Genomic DNA, 17747 nt, shown 5'->3' with positions numbered 1-17747 from the left:
GGGCTTTGTATCTGCCGTGCCCTGAGCAGGTCCCCTGCGCGGGGCTGGTGTGGGAGGGTCGCCCCTCTCCCAAATCCCACCGACCCCCTGCTTACTTCCCGCCAACCCCCACCCCGTTTTGAAGTGTTGCCGCAGCTGTTGGTGAGCGCGGAGGGGCCGCGGAGCCCTGTGCGGCAGGATGCAGGGATGCAGGGGAGCTCCCTGCCGACACCACCTCCTGAGGAGCTTAGGGGACCAAGGAGCCTCCGGGGACAGCGCCCGGGTCCCCCGGCAACAACAAGGAAGAAAAAATGTAGATGGGGCTGGTTTTAAAACAGTGTATTGTATGTTAAGGACAAGTCAGCAGAAACTTGCTGAGGGACCCCAGCCCCTCTCCACATTCACATATTAATTCTTCCCCCCCCAGCAAATAGCATTCGATGACGCCATGATACAGTATTTTTAGCTGGCATATGAATGCCCGAGAGGCTGCAGTGTAGCAAAGGAAAATATCCACTGACACAACTCAGACTGGGTAGTTAACACTTCAGAACACGATGCCGTCTTATAAGCAAAGTTTAATAAGGGATTGAAACACTTCTTTCTAGGCACATACATGGAAATAAGTGCATCTCGTACACCTCCTCTACACCTGCAAGTTTCTTGGCAATCCGTGGGTTATTATTACTCATAAATATGAAAATTAATTGAAAAATACCTATGAAAAGTTTATCTGGTTTCATCAGTGGGATAACACTGTAATGAATTTATTTACATCTCAATGGAAGAAACTGGGTCTTGCTCCTCTCTTCCGATATCCCCATTTGTTTTATTTATTTCTGTGGTGGTTTGTTTGTTTGTTTGTTTGTTGTTTTGTTGGCTTGTTTTTGTTGTTATTTTTGGTTTTGGGGGGTTGGTTTGCTTGTCTGTTTGGATGGGTCTGGGTTTTTTGTTATGGTTTTTGTTTTTTTTCGGTGGGGGGGACTTTGTGTGTATTTTTGTTTGTGTTTTTAACTACTAAGTCATCTGGGTCCCCAATCATCCATCCCACCAAAAAGCAGAGCAGAAAATGCTGCTTTCAGCACTTCCCATGCCTGAGCATTCCCTCTTGCTCCCTGTTGAGAGCCCGGAGGGGATGCTGGACCCCCTCTACCCGGGGAAGGCCCCGGGGAAGGGGCAGGAACAAAGCTCTCACTCATGCAGTGTCCAAATGAGTGACAAAAGGGAGGATGTATGTCTGTCCGTCTAATTCCCAAATTCCTGTTCTTGTGTGCCTCAGGTCTGGAATAATCCAAGTCCCTCCACTCCCAGCACCTATGAATACAGGCTGTTTCTCCATCCTGAATGGGGTGATATCCCCATAAAAGATCTGCCTGCAATGTTGATTATCCAGCTATAACTGTCTACTGTATAGAGCTGCTCTCACCTCAGATCTGCTGCGCCTAGAATATTAAAAACCCCAAGCGAGTTGGATTGAAGAATCTTGTTAAAGAAAGAAAAAGAAAAAGGGGGGGGGAAGAAAGAACAGAAAAAAAAAAGGATGGGAGAGATTGAGAGAAAGAGGGAGAGAGACGACAGCATGGAGGACAGCAAATTAAAAGGAAAACACTGCCCATGTCTTCACAAACTGAAAAGTCTACCACACCCGGGCTTGTTTGGAGGTGTCTGTGTGAGGAGGACAAGCTTACTTTTAAAGATCCAGCTTTATTAATACATTAAGAAAGAGCTCCCTTGGTAATATGTGTTCTTACGGCTCCGTCTCAGATCCTATAAAACATTAATGCACTGAAAGCTGTTACAGAGATCTGCACCACCAGCTAGAAGCCTTTACCTTCAAAGGAGCCACATTACAAAAACGATTTTTAATTTTCTTGGAAAAAAAGGACAAGCTGGAAGGGAGAGGGGCTTTTGGCACAGAGCTCAGGCCCCTGTGGTAGGTGGGCCATGGTGTGGGATGTCACAGCCTGTGTTTTTTGCACAGCCATGGCACATAAGCATACATGAAATGCACTGGCTCACCACCCAATGAGCAAGCATCCAGCTGGATTTCTATATTAATGGAGTGGGAATACCCTCCACACACTGCAACTGGAGTTGGGGAAAAAAAGCAAGAGGTCTGTTCTGGCTGACAGTAAGCACAAGGCATGCACACTGGAGCACATACTGAGGTCTGCGAGCCCTTGGCATAGAAAAGAAGATAAAACCAAAAAACTCTCAACCCCACCCCAAGCCCCCAGAAGCAGAAAGCCACCATGCCTGGAACAAACAGGACCCACAGCTAGAGAATGCCTCCTGCTGCATGGGTGGAGATGATGGCATAGGGTGACTTCATGCCCACGGTGTCTGAGAGCAAAAAGCAAGGTGTGAACTCAGGAGAAAATCCAGGTGATAGGAAAAGGTGTTTCAAAAAGGGGTAGGCCAGCCTGATAGGCCTGTCAGCCACGGTGGAGACTCTGTGGTGCAGTCCCAGCGAGGCGAGGTCACCTAAGGCATCTCACTGCGACTGCTGCTCCCTCTTTCTAGGCCTTCACAGCTCAGCCCGAAGCTTACACTGTCAAGTCCACTTCAGAGCATCACGTAGTTTACACAGCTTGGTTACCCCTCACAAGTATTTTTTAAGTTCTCCTTTTTAGCACCAGTAACGGAGTTAAAAATGCAGGGAGATTTTTGTTGTTATTGTTTATGGGTTTATTTCTTTTTTGTTTTCTTTTTTGGTTTTTTTTTGTGATTTGTTGGCATGTTTCAAGCAACAAGACTCATGGGTTGTGGGGTGATAAGTTGGGGTTTTTTGCTAAATTCTTTTATTTTTTTTTAAATTCTCACTTCAATTTTAATTCTTGAAGAACAGCTTTGACAACATATATCGCACTCATTATAAGAAGCAAAGGGTTATATCAAAAATTATTAGTATAGAATCACAGGAAACCTGGTTTGGAACCAGAAAAAAATACAAAACAGATATAGATACATAGACACAGGACAATTCTTTTATAATTATTTGGAAAATGTTATTTTCCCCTAATTCTCCTTTTTTTTTTTTCCTTTATGCGCATATGATGTTTTAACTTTTACCAAAAATGAAAATAAAGACTAATATATTACAAAATGAGTAACAATGTTCATGGTAAGTGTTTGCGCATGGAATTTTTTGTTGTTGTTGTTTGCTTGGTTTTGGGATTTTTTTTAGTTCTACACAAGGTTCAGTTCAGTTTCAATGCTTTTTTGTTTTGTTGGTTTACTGTACAGCATATATCAACAACAGTCCACAATAAATCCTGGATGATCCAGTATCCCCTTCAGGTTTGATTAATATCCCCTCAATACTCATTTTTTTTTTATTTTTTTTGTCTCTTTTATTAATATTATTTATTTCTTTTTTCCTCCTCTCCGAAAGAAAAAAAAAAAAAAATTAGGCCAAAAAAAAAAAAAAGCGAAACACCAAAACCTCCACGGACGACAGGTCCGTCCTTCTCCCCTCCATGACCACATCTCTGCTCCCACTCGGCCCTTTCTTTTGTTCAGTGTCCACCTCCCGGGCCCCCCCCGCACCCCGACTGCCCCTCGGTGCGAGCGTTCCCCTCTCCTCCGCTCCGACGCCTCTCTGCCGGGGGTGCGGGATGGGCTCTAGGAGCACTGGATGGACATGTAAGGCCAGTTGAAGCTGCTCCCCGACAGTAGCATATCCCTGATGAGGGTTTCGATGGGGGTTTTACCTACCAAGCGGACGAAGAAGAGCTGCTCGATGACGGAAGAGGAGACGGTGCGCAGGGAGGGCAGCCGCAGCAGCAGCTTCCCGAAGCGGCTGGGCTGGTTGGGGTACTGGCTCCGCACGTACTCCTCTAGCGCGCACTGCGACTTCTCCTGGAGGCTCTCGATGTGCGCAGCATCCGACAGGCCGCAGGCGTCTGCCCACCGCACCGCACCCGCGGAGGCAGCCGCAGAACGGCGGCAGGCGGGGGGAGAGTGGAGGGAGGAGGTGGAGGAGGAGGAGGAGGAGGAAGCGAGGAGGAGATGGTTAGTGGCTGGGAACCACACCGGGAAAAGCCGTGAGGATGGGGGGCAACCCAAAGGCGCACCCCCTATCCCATCCCTTCCCATCCCATCTCACGCCGTCCCACCCCATCCCATCCCGCGCATCACTGACAAATAAACAACGCGGCCTCTCTGTGTCTCGTCACCACCGTGGGTATTTTCACCCAGGATGCGGTGGGGTGCCAACACCCGGCTCATCCCAATCACACACACACAATCCCCCCACGCTTCCTTTCCACATTCCGCCCCCCCCCCCCCCGACACTCTACGCTGTCAAGCGTGGTTTCTGATCCAGGGAGCACCGGGATGCTTGAAACCTGGACCAGCCCCCTTCAATAACGCCGAGAGGAGGAAAAATAGGGGTATTGGGGGAAATAATAGTAATAATTAATAACAACAATAACAATAATATGATAAGAGTTGCGCACAAGCAGAGTGAGACACAAGGAGTTTGTTGACATGGCTGCACATCACAGAGAGGCAGCGTCTGGGACTTGCAGAGACTGGCAGGGAGCCGGCCGGGGGATGCCGTGGGGCAAGGGAGTCTCCACTGCTCCTGCCTCGCTGCCAGCGATCGCAAATTGGCCACGTCTTTGCGGGCTGTATGATAAATCCGGTGGAAAACGGCTGGGTTAGTCCTAGCTTGCGCTCAGCAGGCGTCGGTAGCTCTCAGACACAAAGCTGGGGGAGAGCTGCAGCGGCTAAGCCTTGCCTGAATGAAACCAGAGAGACTCCTTCCCTACAGGTCCTTCTGGCACCCAAATGGCCAGAAGCATACGCCTTGCACCTCACAGAACTACGTGACCTGGGCAAAGGTGTACTAATCCGAGAGCAGAAACCCTTCACATCCACGTATTTGTATCTATACACGTTATTCTATGTGAACAGATACAAGCAGAGAGGTATAGATGCATCTGTGCGTTTGCACACACACAACTGACACACATAAGCACATATCCTATCTCTGAAAACACATAACCCAAACCAGAGGTTAATTGTGCTCCAGCTGCTTGTTGAGGGACTTGCTCAGGAAACTACAGTCATGGAAAAGCGGTGGGTATGCCCAAATGGTTGAAACCATCCACATTGTTTCAAAGATTAATAACAGATATTAAAAAACCGAAACCAAAACAACAACCAAAAAAACACCCCCAAAAAAGAAAACAAACAAACAAAAAAATCCCACCTCAAAACAAAGAAAACCCCAACCAACAAAAAAAAAAAAAACCCAAACCAAACCACCCTACCAAAACCCCAACAAAACCAAACAAAGAAAACTCCCCCAAACCCCCAAAACTAAACCAACCAACCAAACAAAAAAACCCAAACACCAACAAAACAAAAAAACCCCAGCCATCAAGATCAGAGCAAGGCGGTCAGCTAGCCATGCAGTTTAACACAGATCAAAGCCAAATTTTGCTAATATATACATCCACATGCGAATTAGTGCATGTTAATGCCCCCCCCAAAGACATTACAAAAATGTGAATGTAGAGTTATGACCCTGGAAAAACATAAAAATTAACAAATTATTCCAAGCTAAAATGAAATGAAATGAAATGAAATGAAATGAAATGAAATGAAATAAAATAAAATAAAATTAAATTAAAATAAAATAAAATAAAATCTGTTGCACCAGCATTTCTGAAGCTGAAGTCTTCCCCTGTCATGAACTGACTTTATAAAGATTTCTGAACACCTTCATCTACAATACTATGGCCTCAAGAAAAATACAAATAAAACAAGCCATAATTTAGGAACTTCTGAGAAGGAGAATCTTTGACCTGAGCTGCGGACTTGGCATCCTTCAGACACTCAATTGTCTGAGTCAGTCTGCTCCGATAATCCATACTGTACCTTTAATGCAATGATATTTTGCAACATCTAAAGCACCAGGTTGCAACATATATATCTATCAAAAGCTGGGGCCTGTTCTTATTTGCAATACATATCAAAACCACAGACCTGCTCATATGTTGATTGCCACAAATCACATTCCATATTTACATATATCTTGCTATTTTACATGCATTATCTGCCCATTATGCATTAGGATCCTATTCAACTTCCAAACAATGCAATATGAAAGGGTCTTGCTGACACCCTGGCAGGGCTTTTTTCTTTGTACCCCATATGTCATACCCTTAAGGTTAGTAAAATATTTATCAGACATTTACGAAAAGTGCACCTATAACTGCAGGTCACTGGACAATGTGGACGGGAAACTTGCTCTCTAAGAGGGCGTCAGCCTGCTGTGTGCATTTTTGAAAAATTGACCACGGGTTTTGCCTTCGAACTCCAAAAACTCAGAATTTTCTCATGCTGATAATATCTATTGAGCTTCAATTATTTTAGATGCTCTGGCATATGCCTTTACTTGGGTTTTATTCCGCAGCCTTAAGTGGGGATGGTAAGGCTTTATTCTCCCTTCAGAATGAGATTAAAAATAATAATAATTAAGGGATACACAGCTTGATTAGCTTATGCAGCCCAGAGAGGTGCAATCCATGGGAGAAGTAATGCAATCCATGTTTACTGGAGGTGAATTATTATTCCATCTCAGAAAGTGGGCTAATGTGAAAATCCTGTGTGTGCCTTGCTTTTTTCATATGGCACTGTGTCAATAAGGGGAAGCTCTATATTTCTTCTTGCAGTCTATGGAAAAGAAATTATGTAAATAAATAACCATTGCTGTTCAACACACTCCAGCCTTCTCCTTTGTAGTGGCGGGAATGTATTTCATGTTACATGTTCAGAAGAGTTTAGTGCTCAGAAAATATGGACGTAATCAGCTGGCATCTAACTAGAAATCAAAAGTTCTTATTGCTCTGCAAATAGATTTATTTGATTTATGTTATCTGTCTCTGTCTCTTCCTGGAAACATTTATTTATGACGATTGAAAGGTAGATATAGGAATTAATAATGCTAAAGTTTGGCAGTGGGGCGGAGGAGATGAGGGCGAGAAGGAGGGTGTGGAAGTGAAGGGGAAAGGAGGCAAGAAAGGAGCTGGTTTTGAGTTACTACTCAGCTTTTGGATAGTGTCCAGAATTTTACAGATTAAATACATGCTCTCTGGAGCCTGAACATAAAAACCACAACAGGAGAAATCCATGCCAGTTTTAAATAGTTAGTCCTCAGTGAAGGACTTTGGACAATATGTCTAAAAATGTCTTTTCCATCAGTCAAAGTTTGTTTAAAAGTTGGATGACTTTGAGAAAGGCTTCCCATGAATTCCCTTCTGAATATGCAATGAAAACAAGTTTGGTGAAAAGTGGAAATGTGCGGATGGGGTAAGGGGTAGTAGATTATTCCTGACAGCTGTATTTCCATTTTCTGGGATGCCCTGTGTGATCCTGCTCTGAAATAATATTATTGTTCCCTTCCTTCACCCTCCATTCCACTGTGGGAAGGGGCTTCTCCCCTCACAAATGTTATATTTGTTTTTATTATATGTAAATGAAGGGCCCCTCTAAAGCCACTTACCCTTTTTATAGCCAAGGTCAATCATTTGGGAAGTAAATTGAAAAGACTGGGGGGAACAGGGAGAGAAGAAAAAGAAGAAAAAATAAAATAGCCCCATAGCCATGTCCCCATCAGGGGCAACCTCCTTCACAGGGCCTTTGGTGTGTGGAAGGGCTGAGGCACAGGCCGGATATTTTCCCGGCTCTGCTTGGGAAGAATCTCTCCAAGTTGGGTCTGGGGAAAAAAAAGGGTTCTCCTCGACTGTCCCTGTGTATTGATGAGCTCCCTGAAATGAATGGGAAAGGAAAGTCTGGGAGTCTGCAGGCAGGCTGTGGAGTTAAATCACCCTGATAAATGCAGGCAGGTCTCTTTGTCACTCTTGAAAAACATGTTTCCATCAAGAAGACTTATTATGATAAAATACATTAAAATGTCGAGTTGGCTATTCAGTAAATCTTCCATTTGTTTTAAGATTTGCACGTTATCCTTTGCAAAGAAATATTCCCTCCAACGCTGAGAGACTGCATTTGCACTGGAAGTAAAAGGGGGCAGTCATAGTACATGTCTCCGACTACCCTGCATACAAATTAGATAGTCCTGTCTAAATAAATTATCTGATGTTCAAATCGATATTAATACTACATTTGCTACATTACAATATAGTGCAAATTTAGGAGTCATTTTAATACAATGTAAATACTATCTTTCGTGCTTGAAAGGCAACAAATATTGATGGATTATAAACTGCTCAGTGTTAAACAAGGCCTTTGAACGATTTGCCATCTTTGTTCAGGAATGCTTTTAATTTTGCCTTGGCCTGGTTTTAAGTCACATTTATTGGAACAGTTTAGTTGTTGCTAATCGAGAAAAGAGGGGAGAAACTGGTACAAAAGTGGAGCTAGGGGATGGGGACAGGGGTTATGAAAATGAAAAATAAAAAAAAAAAAAAACAAGCAGGAAAGGTGGCAATTAGCCACATCGTGATGATAATTAGAATAATAATTAAAAAATTACACTGCCCAGACTCTTATCTTGCCTTGTTTCCATTTCCTATATTTCCTTCACATAGCTCCCCTTTGATGTTTATAAATTCTCCCTTGCAGGTTACAATAATAGTATACGTATTATATCCTCATAGGCTATGACCAGAGCACTTCAAAGGCGATGCTAATGCAACTTTCCTGCTAGTTAATTCAAACCATCTATCACAGGGAAAAATTGTTAACATGCATGTTTCCACCGCCTACACTTAATTTGATTTTAGTTTTTAGTATTATTTTTTTGGAGGGGCTGTATGTTAAAGAGCCAGTATCAGTGGCGATGAGGGGGAGGTTGATCCCTTGACCAGAGTGTACCCCCATCAGGTGCTATGCTTCCTCGGCCTCCAGTCCCTTTCTTTAAAAATAATTCTATTTTTTTTTTCCCCTAGTTTTCCCTCAGGTTGTTTGGGGGGTTTTTGCCTGGTTTTTGGTCTTTCTTTTTTTTTTTTTTTTTTTCAGATGTCTCACATTCCCAACCCGTCCCCTCACCTGAGGTGAAGAGGACGATGGCTTTCAGGCAGCTGTACTCAGCCGAATCGACGTGCAGCGCCTTCAGCTTCTCCACCTGTTCCTGGAAGATGCGGATGTGGTCCATGAAGGCGACAACGCGGTCGGCCGACATGGGGGAGGCGTGGAGGCCGGCGGCGGCCAGGAGCGGGGCCACATGGAGGGGCATGGAGCACTGGGCAGCATTGAGGACGAAGAGCTCGCTCCAGGTGAGCCGCAGCAAGGCCACCTGGTCGGTAATCTGCAGGTCGGGGAAGAAGGGGATATTGCGGGCCCACTCGACGGCGCTGAAGAGCAGACGGGCGGCCAGCTCGCAGATGTTCTCGATGCCCATGATGTTGTTGGGCTGCATGCACTGGCTGCCGTAGCGGGAGGTGGGGTAGGGCTCGGCCCGCAGCAGGAGGGAGATGTATCCCGAGAGATAGCAGTGCCCGTTCAGAGGGTCGCCGTTGGTCAGGGCGTACTGGCCGGGGTTGGGCTGGGTGGGCGGCATTCTTCCTCGCTGAACCGCTGACAAAAACAAGGAGAGAAGGAGAGGAAATGTGCATCCAGGAGGCTCGCAGGCATCGCCCCGGCGGCGCTGCCAGCCAGCCGGAGACAATGCCGGGCTTCTTCCCCTCCCCGCCACCGCCTCGCCCCCGGCACACGCACAGGCACGGACAGACAGAGGCATGCGGAGCCGGGCAGCTGCCGACGACCTGCACTGTGCCCCCCGCCCGGCCCCTGCATCGGCCCCGGCCCCGGCCCCGACCCCTGCTCAGGCAGCCTCAGCCCAGCGGCAACCAAGCGCGTTCCACCCCCCCACCCCCGACCACAATGCAGACAGGCTTCACAAAATAAACAGATTAAAAAGAAAGGGAAAAAAAAAAAAAAAGCCAAGGCAAACAAGACAAATCCGCACACAACCCCCTCTCCCCCCTCCACTCTCGTAACAAAAGAAAGCCCCGCACGTAAAAAAAAAAAAAAATAAAATCAAAGAAATCCTCTGGGTGGTGAGAAAGTGGAGTTAAAAATCACAGCCAACTGTAAAAAATATAGCCAAGCTCTGTTGTGAATCCCAGCCGATTGCCCTGATAGCATTGAGATTTACAAGTAAACTGATGTATCGCTTTTTAAAATAAAACATTAAATAAAATAGTTCATAAAACCAAATACGTCCATTTTCTTCAAAAATATCTCGTCGTTACTCTTCAAGCTGGAACAGGTCGCAGCCCTCCAGCTCCCCACTGCTAACTTTATTACACAGAACCAGCTTTCCATAGGGTCCCCCCCCTCCCCCACCCAGCAAAGTTTTCCCTGCTAAAAGGAAGAGAAAGGTTAAATATTATCAAGGGGAAGGGGAAATAAAACAAAAATGTCCGAACTTACAATAGCCAAACATTCGTGGAAAAAAAAGGGTACGGTGTAATTAATATCTTTGGTGAGCTGTTGCCACTGCAAAAGCCTGCAGTCAGCGTTGCACAGTGAATGCACAAGCTTGCAACTGCAAAAACACTGGATTCATTAACCATCTCCACACAGAGCGTAAGCATGCCTCGAGTCCCGAAAGCTGACCAAAGTGATTTTTTTTGGTGTTTTTTTTTTTTTTTTTTTTTTTTTAGTGTATGCATGTGTTTTACTCCATCAGTGCCAGCGTTTGCAGCCCCTTGCCATGTAAACAAATGTAACTTCAGGGGAAGATACGGCTACTCAGGCTTGCAACCTGCACACAGACACACACCCGCACAACCGCACACGCTCGCTGGCACACAGCCGCACACGCAATCACTCATGTTTCCGGCGTGCCACATTTTTCTCAACTTTCTCTTTTCTTCCCCAGCGAGCCCTCCTCTCCTCCCGGGCCGGACCTCTGTCCTGCTGCCCTCCATCCTACCTCTTCCTCTTCAATCTACTTGTAAACTTGACAGATATTTTTCATTTAACTGCTAGCACAATTCTCACTTTTTTCCTTCCTCCTTCCCCCCCCCTTTTTTTTTTTGCTTGTCCCTACTCTCCCAGGTGCCTATCAATAGCCCCTGCATCTACCAATGAAGCCGTCATATTCGTGAACTCTTTCAGATCTGTAGCAGCTTAATTCCTTTTCTTGCGGCATATAAAATACAGTTTAAAACCCTCTGCTCCACAAAAGCGACTATTTCTCTGATGTGACGTCTTTAGAACATCTTTAACGACAGTCACAGGGTAAACTTTAACTGTAAACCGAGAAAACACGCTTCGAGGAGAAAGGAGGGCAGGAAATCTCCCTAAACGAGAATGAGTCTGAAAGCAAGGAAAACCACAGCAACTTTTGGAAAGGAGGAGGAAAAAAAAATAGAACAGCAGTTGGAAATGGTGGGGACCCCGCTGCCAGATGCAGGCTGCGGATGCTGCTAAAAGGAGAACTGGTAAAGAGGTTATAAATCGAGATTTGTATGAGGACTTTAAGGAGAGGGTGGAGTTTGATGAAGAAATAAAATGAGCAGCGCACTAAAAAAAAAAAAAAAAAAAAAAAAAGAAAAAATAGAGAGGAAAAAAAAGAAAGAAATGACAGAAGAACAGAAACACGGTTCAGTCACAAACTTTCCTTTGAACGCATGGAATGAAAACAAGGCCGAATCTCACACAGAAGCACACTCCGGGGCACCGGGAAGCACAGGAAAGCGGAGATACAGTAGCACATTTCCTCCCTTTTTCTTTTTTTTCTTTTTTTTTTCCCTTTCCCCTCCCCCCCTTCCATCTTTTTCACACCTTTTCCTTTTTCTCTAATTACACGTCTTTCATTTTTCTTTCTGGAAAAATGAGCCTGAGAGATGAATCTACCGAGAACTATTGCAGGTTTAAAAAGAAATGATGGGGTGGAAATGGGGTAGGGAGGGGGTGAGGGGGAAGGAAGCTGAATGGAATCACATCTCGTACGGGAGAAAGATGTATCTCCCCCCACCCTCCGGTCTCATGCCAACAATAGACAAAATCACATCTAAAACACGCACACGCACACACGCATACACGCGCGCGCAGGGGGAAGTGGGGATAGCGGCTAAATGATAAATATTTAGCAAGCGATTGTAATAAAAAAACTAGTAGTAGCAGTAATAATAATAATAATAATAATAGTAATAATAATAATAATAATAAATTCTCTGCACAATGATCAGGGAAGAGGAGAGCGTGGCAGTGCCGGAGAAGGGGGTGGGGAGGAGCGGGAGGGAGGGCAGGAGGCACAAGCCGAAAAGCAAAAGAAAACACCACCAACCACCATCGACAATAACAACAGAACCTGGTGCAAAGCTGCCAGATGGAGTGCAGGCAGAGGAAGAGATTGACGTGTGTGATGGAAATATATAGAGAGAACCGGATTGCTACGAAGAGCCGTAAATATATATATATATACACACATACACATATATATATGTGTGTGTGTGCATTTATTTTTATATATTTATATGTGTGAGTGTTTGCACGCCGCGTGTGTGCGCGTGTGCATATATATATATATGTGTATGCATATAGGTGCGCGTGTGTGCGCGTACGGACAGGCAGACACAGACAGACGGAGAGCCCTCGCATACGCACGCCTGCACAGCCACGGGGAGAGGGGAGCGATAGCATAGTAGGGAAGAAATATTCACCTTCCCGCCTCATGCCCACTTTGAGGCACTTCTTGAGGCGGCAGTACTGGCACTGGTTGCGGTGGTGCTGGTCGATGGGACAGTTCCTGTTGGCGCGGCATGTGTAAGTTAAGTTCCTGCGGACGCTCCTCTTGAAGAAACTTTTGCAGCCCTCGCAGGTGAACTGGCCGTAGTGCTTGCCGCTGGACTTGTCCCCGCACACCACACACTCGATGTGCTGCTGGCTCTGCCCCGAGCCCTGCTGGCCCGCTCCCTTGTCCCCGGCCGTGCCCGGCGTGGAAGGGGGTCCCGGCTGGCTGGGGGTCTGCGGGGTGTGTGGGGCGGCCGAGCTCCCCTGCTGCTGGGGCTGCTGCTCCCGGGCCGGCTGCGTCGCGGCGGGGTTGGGGCCGCTCGGAGTGCCCCCGGCCACGTCTTCCTGCGGATCTCGCCAGCTGCTAACTACCATTGCCATATCTCGGGCCCAAAAAAGTGCTGGGGAGCGGCGCGTCTCGCTGCGGGCTGCCGGGGAGTGAGGCGGGGGGCGGGGGGGTGGCGGCCGCCCGGGCGCCGGGGGCGAGCGGAGAGCGAGGGGACCCTTGCTGCCGCCTGCCTCCGCCTCGGCTGCCGCCGCCGCTGCCCTGCTGCCGCCGCCGCTGCTGCCGGCTGGAGCCGCTCCTGCCGTTTTCTTTATTTTATTTATTTTTCGCCGCCGCGAGCCCCCCTCCTCTCGCTCGCTCTCTTGCTAATTTTTTTTTTAGGGAGGGGGAGGGGGCGACGGAGGATTTTCTCCCTCTCTCTTTCCCCCCCCCTTCCCTTTCCTTTTCCTCCCTTCCTTTTCCTTCCCTTTCCTTTCCTTCCCTGCCCTTTCCAGCGCTCCCCCCCTCTTTAAAATACCGCCGCCTGACCGCTTCCCCCCTCTACTCCCGCTCTCCCCGGCTCTCACTGCCTCTCCTCGCCCTCCCCCCCCCCCGCCGCCACTTCAAGTTGCAAAATCAGAAACGGCAAACAAGGCTGTCGGGAGAGGCATTCAGGAGAGTAACACGCCGGACACGCACACGCAGGCAGACACGCGCGCAAACGCCCGGCACACGGCTCCCCACTCGCGCACACGCACACACGCACGGGCACAGGCACACGCGGTCCGGGCGCTACGAGCACGGAGGATGTGCAGGCATAGAGGAAGCCGCGGCGCCGCTGAGGAGGAGGAGGAGGAAAAGGAGGAGGAGGTGGAGGAGGAGGAGGGGAAGGAAGAGGAGGAGGAGGTCGCCGCTCGCCGCTCGCCGCCGCCGGGGCTCGGCCGCCGCCGCTCCCGCGGAGGCTGCTGTCGCTGCCGCTGTCGCCGCCGCCGGTGCCGGTTCGGGCTCTCGGGGAGGCGGGAGGTCGAGAGAGGAGCCGTCCGCCGGCGATCAGAGCATGGAGGTGTCCGGGGGCCAGGTCCAGGGCAGGGCGCAGTCAGCCATTCAGGGCGGTGGAGCCGGGGAGCGCAGCGGAGGCGGGCGGGGAGCTGAGGCAGTTTGATCTCCTGTCGCGGCGGCAGGGAAGGAGGAGGAGGAGGTTGTCGGTCGCTGCTCTTTCTCTCCCGAGCTGCTCTCTCTCGCTCTCTGTCTCTCTCGCTCGCTCGCGCTCTCTCTCGCCTTTTAAAAAAAAAAAAAAAAATCGCAGAAAAAAATCGGATGTGACTAAATTCGCAGAGGAGACGAATTCACGGCGAAGTGTAAAAATAGAGAACGGGAATAATAATGACACTTGCAAGAAAAAGAGAGATCCAAAGTAGGTCGGTAAATAAATCCTCTTCTTTTCCTCTTTCTTGCCTTTTCCTTCTTCTTCTCCTGTGAGAGCGCACGACACTGGTTGCGAGGAAAAAAAAAAGAAGAAAATCGGTGGAAATCGCCCCGAAAAGATTCTTTTTTTTGTTTGTTTAGTTGCCTAAAAAAAGTATTTCGTGTAAAAACTCATCAGCCAGAAGAGAAGCCCTCCCCCAAAATAAAAAAATAGGCAAGAATGGCCAAAATAATAACGGTATTAAGATGTGAACGCGTTCTCTCTCTCTCTCTCTCTCTCTCCCTCTCTCTCTCTCTCTCTCTCTCTCCGGACTTTCCCCCTCCCCCCTGTTTCTCTCTCTCTGCTTTCCCCCTTTTTTCTTTCTTTCTTTCTTTCTTTCCGAGTTTGGGTTTTTTTTTTAGTTTCACCTCTCTCCTCTTCTCCTGTAGGAATGAAGAGAAAGACACAAGGAGGAAGGGTGGAAAAAAGAAGAAAAGGAAGGAGAAGAGGGAGATGAAGGGGGGGCACACAACTAATAGAATATGCAAGAAAGGGAAGGGGGGGAGAGAGGGAGAGAGGGGGAGAGAGGGAGAGAGAGGGAGAGAGAGAGACCCAAAAAATGAATGCGTTTAAACGGGAAGCCTAGCAGAGCAATGTTTCCGAAAGGGGGATCTGCGCGAATGTCTGTATATAGTGAACTTTGACACTACTATTGAAACTGACACGTTTCTATGGAGATCGCTGCCTTATATGGAGCTCGTGTCAAGGAGCCAAGAGAAGGGCTGCTGGCAACTGATAATCAAAGGCGACTGACTGGTCAGAGCCCTGAACTGGGGGGAGAGAAAATGGGAGGCTGAGGTTAGCCAAGCCTCCTTCACTCCATTGGTTACCCACCCCCCAGCGCTCCCCCCCTTCCCTTTTTTTTCCCCTCTTTTTCCCTTTTTTTTTTTTTTAATTTTTTTTCTTTTTTAATTCTCCGCTACCTACTGACTGGGATGGGGAAGGGAGGGGAGGAAGGAGGGGGGGAGGAAGGGAAGGAGGGAGAAAGGGAGGGAGGAAGGGCAGAGAGAGGGAGAGGAGATTCTTCTGACAAGCACAATTTACATTGAGATCCCCCTGTGCTGCTATTTACTTTGAGACCTGATTAGTATGGGTCGTCTACGGCCCCTCTACTCCCCCACCCCATCACACACATGGACAGAGGAGGATGTATTGCGATAGGCAGAATGGGGGAATTAAAAGGGGACGATGCGGGCTCTCTGTGAAAAGTTGGTGCAGGGTTTTTGGGGTTTTTTTCCCCTACAGGTCTGAAATCGGGATTTACCTCCCGCTTTCCCATTGCAAAAGCCACTCCGGGGGTTTTAATGATGAAGAAAACAGTCGCCCTGCACGAAGGAGCAGGCGCCCGTATATGCGCACCCTTGCACACACACGCACGAGAGTCCACACACACATTCAAATCCCCATATGTTCCCATCCCACTTCGGGCTATTTTTTGCAGCCTGTCCCTCGTCCCTCACCCCTCATTCCTCACCTAACATGTCCACCTGCCGCCTGCAGGGCTCCGCGCTTCTCGCGGGGGTTTCACCCCTACCCTCTAATTTTATTTTGGGGGTGTGTGAGCAGTCAGAACAACACCAAACGCCCCACACTCAATGCCTTCCCCCTCGCTCCCCTCCCCCCCGATCCCCTGATCTCCCGAAGTGAGTTGGTCCACGCGGGCAGGGGGGATGCGGGAGGGGGTGGTGGGGTGTCGCTCCCCCTCCTTCCCCTCCACTCCCCTCCGCGGCCCGGCGCGGCCTCTGCCCCGGCGGAGCAGGAATCGCTGGCTCCGGCTGCCATCTAGTGGGCACCGAGCCGCCGACCCGGGGGAGCCCGGGGAGGGGGGGTACCGCTCCTGTCTGCGGCCTTCAACCCCACTCCCTCTTTAAAAAAAGAAAAAAAATTATCTTTTTATTTTTAATAGAAAACTGCACGGAAGAGAAGACACTCTTCATTTTCTCTCTCTCACACAAGCCTGCCTTATCGGCAGCTTCCCTCCTGCCAGTGGTTTGGAATTTGCCTTGGGTCGAAAGACTGCGTATGACAAAGAAGAGACAGAGTGTAAAAACCGAACACCTGCCCCCGCAACAAAAAATCTCACCAAAACTAACACCCCAGGCCCCTCCAGTCTACATCATACCCTCCACTTAGCTCTCATAAAAGTTTATAATCAGATTAGAAGCTGGGCGGAAAAACTGCAGGAGGAAAGGGGATGAAATAGGTGATAGAAGTTTTATTGTTATTATATATTTTTGTTAAGTGATGTTGTTTTAATTAAAAGTGAAGAGGGGGAAAAAAGCCCCTCAACTTTGATGTATAGTGATCACGATATTTTTTTTCTTTCCCTGTCAAATTTCTTTCTGAAATTTGAGGCTGGGAGCCGCCCGGAGAAAAGATTCCTTCATCATTTCTAAGATCAGAATAAACGCTTGATTTTGTCCCTAAATAAAGAAGAGATTTTCAATGAATTCCTTGGCCAAGCCGTCTCTGTTGTATATTGCATTGATAAAAAGGATGTTATTGACTATGCAACAGTGGGCTTCTTTCCTCTCTCTCCCTCTTTCCAAATAAACTCCCCGTCCTGTCTCTTGGTCAGTGAAAAGGTGAAACGAATAAGATTAAATAGGACAAAAAAAAGCAAGCTCCGTATGTATATCATCTAGATTTTACTCCCCAGACTGTGAAGAGACAGGGAGTAAAAGAGGCAGTGCAAGGCACGGAGAGGGGGGAGAGAGAGAGAGAGAGAGAGAGAGACAGAGACAGAGACACAGACACAGACATAGACACAGAGGCAGAAAGCCTGAGAGAAGGTGGACGGACCCAGCAGCCGCAGCCCGGCTCCTCCCGGACCGGGCACCCTGCCGACGGCCCCGACTCCTCGGGCCACCCCAGGCAAGTCGCTTTTTCCTTCCTCGTGGTTTCGGGGCAGAGGGAGGGGAGCGGGGCCGCGACACTTGGCAGGGAGACCTTCCCCAATCCTCCCCCCCCGGGCCACCTCCTCCACTGGCGTCATTGTATTTGGGCATTCCGTTATTTGGGAGGAGTGAGAGGCGCCTAGACCTCATTCTGTCCGAGATTATTTCTCCCTTCTCCCTTCCGTTCCCCTTTCCCCCTACAGAAACATGTGTGGGAATTGCCACTGCTCCCCTCCCCAGATAACGCGCGTGTCTCACAGAGGTGACCCACGCGGGTACGGCAGTCACAGACCTCACGTCCCAGGGCCAGCTGCAGCGGCAGGGCGCCGGGCTGGGGAAGTGCAAGCATTCCAGCGTTCTTCTCTTTCACCTGCTCTGTTTGTTATTTGATCACCTAATGAAAAGATCGATGGCAGCTTGT

At 48.2% G+C, this 17747-nt stretch overlaps 1 protein-coding gene and 1 long non-coding RNA gene across 3 annotated transcripts in view; one reads left to right on the top strand and one right to left on the bottom strand.

Annotated features, from left to right (window-relative positions):
• Positions 1 to 537: 537 nt before the first annotated feature.
• On the bottom strand, positions 538 to 13516 carry NR2F1 (nuclear receptor subfamily 2 group F member 1). Its single transcript, XM_085043245.1, has 3 exons — positions 12630 to 13516; positions 9004 to 9531; positions 538 to 3884 (listed from the first exon to the last, which is right to left on the bottom strand). Exons 1-3 carry the CDS (start codon positions 13078 to 13080, stop codon positions 3604 to 3606), a joined length of 1260 nt encoding a protein of 419 aa, XP_084899371.1. The 5' UTR covers positions 13081 to 13516; the 3' UTR covers positions 538 to 3603.
• Positions 13517 to 14997: 1481 nt separating this feature from the next.
• The window catches only part of LOC146424412 (uncharacterized), a 58511-nt gene continuing 55761 nt past the window's right edge, over positions 14998 to 17747 (top strand). The window contains exons 1-2 of one of the 2 annotated variants that reach the window (XR_014847008.1): positions 14998 to 15227; positions 15675 to 17303. This is a non-coding gene — a long non-coding RNA (uncharacterized LOC146424412). Of the gene's footprint in view, positions 15228 to 15396; positions 17304 to 17747 lie in introns of those variants that run through there. The other variant, XR_014847007.1, reaches the window with a different exon arrangement.

The sequence above is a fragment of the Lichenostomus cassidix genome, chromosome Z (genome assembly GCF_008360975.1).
Source record: "Lichenostomus cassidix isolate B80296 chromosome Z, HeHo_3.0, whole genome shotgun sequence".
Lineage (NCBI taxonomy): Eukaryota > Metazoa > Chordata > Aves > Passeriformes > Meliphagidae > Lichenostomus > Lichenostomus cassidix.
This window is presented reverse-complemented; position numbering and strand designations above follow the sequence as displayed.

Excerpts from the sequence above, each read along its gene's own strand:
- NR2F1 (XM_085043245.1), bottom strand. The coding sequence starts at position 13,080 with ATGGCAATGGTAGTTAGCAGCTGGCGAGATCCGCAGGAAGACGTGGCC. Across the intron at positions 9,532-12,629 it reads AGTGGGCATGAGGCGGGAAG|CGGTTCAGCGAGGAAGAATG; the intron begins GTGAATATTTCT and ends TGTTTTTGTCAG. Across the intron at positions 3,885-9,003 it reads CATCGTCCTCTTCACCTCAG|ACGCCTGCGGCCTGTCGGAT; the intron begins GTGAGGGGACGG and ends TGCGGTGGGCAG.